At 47.9% G+C, this 5675-nt stretch overlaps 1 protein-coding gene across 3 annotated transcripts; it reads left to right on the forward strand.

Moving 5' to 3' along the window:
• Window positions 1-480: 480 nt before the first annotated feature.
• Window positions 481-4489, forward strand: LIAT1 (ligand of ATE1). 3 transcript variants are annotated; one of them, XM_021007000.2, is made up of 2 exons: window positions 481-892; window positions 3809-4489. In XM_021007000.2, exons 1-2 carry the CDS (start codon window positions 646-648, stop codon window positions 4267-4269), a joined length of 708 nt encoding a protein of 235 aa, XP_020862659.1. In that variant the 5' UTR covers window positions 481-645; the 3' UTR covers window positions 4270-4489. The 3 variants fall into 3 exon arrangements, with proteins under 3 accessions (XP_020862659.1, XP_020862660.1, XP_020862661.1); XM_021007001.2 differs by having other exon boundaries at window positions 481-886; XM_021007002.2 differs by having other exon boundaries at window positions 482-868.
• Window positions 4490-5675: the final 1186 nt, after the last annotated feature.

Raw genomic sequence — 5675 nt, forward strand, 5'->3', positions numbered from 1 at the left:
TATTTGTTGTCATTTAAAAGCCAGAGAGAGGAATTTTTATTTTATCTCAGAAATTTAGGAGCCTGAGGAGCCACATGGAAGGTTCTGTGCTTTGGGAATAACACCTGGGCAGGTGTGTACAGGAAGGACTAGAGGGGAAATGAGGAGCCGGAGGAAGGGAAAGCAGCCAATTAGGACCCAGGAGTCCACACGGAAATGATTGTCCGGAACAGCGTGACGGACCCAGGACAGCGCTTCTCCTCCAGCCTCAGTTTCCTCATCTGTAAAATGAAAGGGTAGAACCAGATGGGCTGAGGGTGACTTCCAGGTCCCTTTTGAACTGACCTGCCTCAGTTTCCTCATCTGTAAAATGAAGGGGCTAGCCTAGAGGCCCCCTAGGGTGCCCTCCCGCTCTTGCGACTCAGAACATCACCAGCCCTTTACACCCAGGCCGTCGCAGCGCGCATGCGTACTGCGCCGGAGGGCGGGCAAAAGTGACGTCACTGCAGTGAAGGGGCGTGGCCTAGCTGTCGCCATGGAGACGCGTGGGGGCGACCACGGGCGGCCAAGGCAAAGGCCCTAGAGGTGGCAGCAGTGGCCGCGGCGGCGCGGCTGAACCCGGTCTGGCTGGAGCCCTCCCGGGCTCGGGCAGCCGGGGCGGGCGGGATGAACGTCCGAGGCGGACGAGGAGGTCCGGGGGCCGGAGAGGAGTGCGACGAGGACGACGACGAGGACTACGAGGAGCGGGAGGCCGTCACCCAGGTCTTCCACGTGTCCCGGCTGCCGCCCATCTCCGGCTACGTGCCCGAGACCAGCCGGCGAAAGGTGAAGAAGAAGAAAAAGAAGAAGAAGTCGTCGGCCACCGGGCTGGGCAAGGGCTCGGGCAAAGGCAAGGGCTCGGGCAAAGGCGATGGTGAGCGGGCGGGGCCGGCAGCGCAGGGGGCCGGGCCTGGAGAGAGGAGGCGGGGCCTACAAGGGGGTTAGCTCGAGTTGGGGATCAGACAGGGTGGGGCAGGTGAGGGAGCTTCCAAGGGGGCGTGGCCTAGGCAGGAGGCGGGCGTTGGAGGGGGCGTCAGGGGGCGGGGCCGTTGGAAGCCGCGCGCACGGGAGAGGAGTCACAGGATGCTATGTCTAGATCTGGAAGGGATCTCAGCGGTCCCCTTATTTTACAAATGAGGAAACTGAGGCTCAGAGAGACTTACCCAAGGTCGTACAGGTAGTGAGAGGCAGAGCGAGGAGTCGAACCTCCAGGAAAGAGACAAGGGGGATGGTAAGATGAGAGGGTGGTTGGTGAAGGGGAACCCCCCATGTACCCCAGCATGCTGGGGCTCCTCCCCAGCACTTCAAAACACTCACACATTCCAGACGTCCATATGCATACACAAGTGAGGACCCCCCCACCAGACACAAACCCCTCTAGAGCACTCCACACACATCCCCAGAACATGGTGTAGTGGGGCTGGCTTGTGGCCTGGGCTAGGAGTCAGCAAGATTAGAGTCAAACCTTGCCTGGGACCCTTCCTGGACAAGTAAGTCATGTAACTTGTCTGCACCTCAGTGTCCTCATCTGCAAAATGGTCTTTTCCGGCTCTAAATCTAATTACATAGGACACATCTAACTACAGAATCTCAAAGTTGTAAGAGACCTCAAGGGCCACCTAGTGGAAACCACATCTGAAAAAAACCCTCTCAATAAGGGTTTCTTATTTATTATCTAGTATTATTATAGTATTATAATATATAATAATTATTATATTATCTATTATGCTATTATCTTATCTATTATTTCAATAACATTCCCACCAGATAATCATCCAGTCTTTGACTGAAGACCTCCATTCTCAATGAACCAACAAACATGGCTGCTATCCCATTCCACTTTGGTGCTGCTCCCAATGTTACAAAGTTGGGTTTTTGTTTGTTTTGTTTCCCGTCACAATCTGCCCTAAATTTGCCACTCTGGGGATTCATCCCCATTGCTCCTACTTATATCACTGAGACTAAGCAGCAAAAATCAGGTTCCTCCTTAAACATCACCCAGCCTCAAAAGGACGACAGCAGTTAAATACTTGAACCCAAGTCTCTAGGACTTCTCCCCAAAAAATACACCAGGAAGTCACACCCAAACATATATATACACATACGCACTCCCCAAACATAAAACCACTGCCCTCTAAAATGTATAGATACATCTTAGTAAATAGCCTGCCCATACCCTCGAGGCCACCTCCCAGCTCACACACACAATCTCAAACACTCATATGTATAGACAATCCCTAAACACACACAGATACCATACACAGTCTCACACACACACACACACATCCCACACAAGGCATCCCCAAACATATGCATCTAAATCCACAGGCACCTTCCCACACATACTTACTTGCCCAACTTGGCAATCTCTGTGTATCTGCAGATCCATATATACTGTCATTCCTCTCCAGACACAGCTAGCTCCCCACAACACAGACATATACACATACACCCACACACGTAGCTGCCACCACATGCACTCATATACAGACAGCTCTCAAAACATATATTACTCTCAAGTATACATAGATAGCCAAAATACCCTATTCCCAAATACATATAGGTACACACACAAAGACAAGTATATACACAAATATCTCACACACACACACACACACACACACACACACTCCTCCTCATCCCCAAAATAGGCCCTCTGCAGAGCTGCCATCATCAAAACATGTTTTGAGTACCCACTGATACAAAGAGCTCTTTTTCGTTTAAAAATCAGAAGGCTTGCCAGCGGTCCTTGACTTGTTCACAGGAAGCTTGGGTATAAATATAAAGTGAAAGCTACTCTGATGCTCTAGGTTGGTGCTGTTGAACTGTGGTGTTCATGCCATACTCTCTGCCTAGCTCCAGAATTTGTAAACTGGCATTTCTGAGTCACTGAATTTTAGCACTTGAAGGGACCCTTACAGAGAGATTCAAAGAGTTGCCCACATTAGCTATGTAGACACAGGCACAGTAAGAGATTGTAAAAGTAGGACCAGCCCCTTCCTACTTGGCTGCCCACATAGACTATGTTTCAGGGAACGGTAGCAGCAGCAAGGTCTGAATGACTTTTTCAGGCAATCAGTAAAGCCACATGGTGACATTTGCCATCTTTTTTTTCGCCTTAGCTTAGACTTTCTTTAAACATTGCCTTGGGAGTGACTCATTGAGGGGGAGGGCAGGGCAGGGTGCACACACAAGATGGTTTTCCAAAAGCAGGGGGTTGGAGAATCTTCAACCATAATACTGAAGGAAGGATTACTTACCATTTTTGTATCCCAGAAAAGGAAGTGTCAGCTGATGAAAATGCCCACAGTTTATGTCATTTAAACTATATATTACATAGTCCTGAAGTCACATTAATTTTTTCTAATCCAATAATACAAAGATTTCCCAGGTGGCATAATTCTAGTACTTTCAGAAAAGTTGGGAGAGTTTTATAAATTCTTGTTCCAATGTCACTCCATCCTAAATGCTACATACACTCTTTTACCTTTGGTATACAAGTAAATGTGCACACATTCTTACCTATTCCCATCAGAGATCCCAGAAATGGCAACATTTAATCTCTGTAGAGCTTCAGTCACAAAAACATGGTTGGAATCACCATTATGCTGGGAGCTTTTGCTTTGAATGTTAACATGGCCAAGGAATCCCAGTGAATGATGGGTATTGGGTTGGCTTATTTAGCTTCCTTAACTCTTCAGGGCAATCTCTGGCTAACTGAGCTTATGTATGCCAGTAATTAGGTCAACAGAACAGACTCTCAGCCTCTTTTCCTCTTATGACATTTTAGGTTCCAGCAAAGATCCTAGCTCCAAACTAGAGTCTATGAAAGAGGTTAAAAGAGAGAAAGAGGAAAACAAGCATCCCTCTTGTTCCTCCTCGGCTGAAGTGGAAGAGAGCCTTTCCACCAAGATCAATGAGAGTCTCCGCTGGGAAGGCATCCTGGAAGACCCAGTAGCAGAGGAAGAACGGATCCACATCTATAAACTCAACAGAAGAAAACGGTATCGACTTTCAGCTCTGGAAGGATTTTGCCCAACTCCAAGTGTCCTGGAAGGGATTAATGAGAACGTCTCAGTCCTTCCAGACCCAGAGAGCTGTATGAACAGCAAACAGCAAGCCATGAAGGTGGATTGTCCCAATTGTTTCCTTGATGGAAACATGACATCAAAGATCCTACCCTCTCCAGAATTAGCGACAGCCAATGTATCCAAGCAGAAGCTTTCTTCTGCTTTGGCAAATCTATCCTGATCCGAGGGGGGGGTGTGTGTGTGTGTGTGTGTGTGTGTGTGTGTGTGTGTGTGCATGCGCTCAAGAGCACGCATTTGCACGTATACAAAAATTAAATAATGGAAACCAGGCCAACCCTCAAGAGGACAGATACTTTGTTTTGCTATTACGATCAGCCTCTCCTTTCAATAAAATGTTATGTACCAAAATAAAACCACCTCTTTATAAAGAACAACAACAACATTTGTAGTGACCCACTGAATTTCATTGAGTCAAACTGTGATTTCCCCTATAGATAGTGGTTCTCTCTTGCTTACCCTGATAGAGAGCAGACAGGGTGCAGATGATGGAATCACCCCTCCATCATTTGTGCTGTAAGACCTGTCCCATAACCCACTTCTCTGGAGGCCTGCAGTGCTACCGACATATTGGAAATGGACTAAGCCAGGGGTGGGGAGCCTTCGGCCTTGAGGTCATACGCGGCCCCAGACCACACGTGAGGACTTAGAGGGCCACACGTGCCTGGAGGTCGAAGGTTCCCCACCCCTGGCTAAGCTACTCGTCAGTGATGAGAGGCAGTGTGATACACAGCCGTGAAGTCAAAGCACTGAGGTTGGGATCCTCACCCTACTACCTCGCCACCTGTGGGTGTGCACCTTGGGCGATGACCTTCTACCTCTCTGGACTTGCATCTCCACCCCATGACAAATCCTATGACCTTATGCAGAATTAGAGGAGAGAAGGGACTAAACATTTTCGTAGCACCTACTACGTGCCAGGCATGATGCCAAGTGCTTTTAAAATTGTGTCTGATATTCACAAACGCTGTCTGAGCCTCACAACAACCCCGGGAGGAAGGTGCTGATGTTATGCCCCTTTTACAGATGAGGAAGTGGAGGCAAAGAGACTCCAGGCCCAGTGTTCTGTCCATGGTTCAACATGAGGTCTACCCAAAATCCCACCCAAGGGAATTTATTCTTGGCAATTAAATGTTCTTTGAAAAAATGCTTACAGAGTATTTAAAAGCACAGCAGAAATACCAAAAAGACAGCAGCAGCATTTATATAATCATCTAGTATTTTCAAGGATAAGCTAAGTGGTCCAGTGGATAGAGTGCCAAGCCTAGAGTCAGAAAGACCCGAGTTCAAATCTAGCCTCAGACACTTATTAGTTGTATGATCCTGGCCAAGTCACTTAATCCTGTTTGCCTCAGTTTCCTCCTCTGTTAAATGAGCTGGAGAAGGAAATGGCAAACCTCTCCAATATCTTTGCTGAGAGAAAACCCCAGATGGGATCAGGAAGAGTTGGACGTGACTGAACAACAAAAATATTTTCAAAGCACTTAACATGCATTTTCTCATTTGATCCTCGTCACAGTCCTGGGGGGTAGGTGCTATCATTACACTCATTTTACAGAGGAGGAAACT

Source organism: Phascolarctos cinereus, unplaced genomic scaffold, assembly GCF_003287225.1.
Source record: "Phascolarctos cinereus isolate Bilbo 61053 unplaced genomic scaffold, phaCin_HiC Scaffold_5;HRSCAF=322, whole genome shotgun sequence".
Classification (NCBI taxonomy): domain Eukaryota; kingdom Metazoa; phylum Chordata; class Mammalia; order Diprotodontia; family Phascolarctidae; genus Phascolarctos; species Phascolarctos cinereus.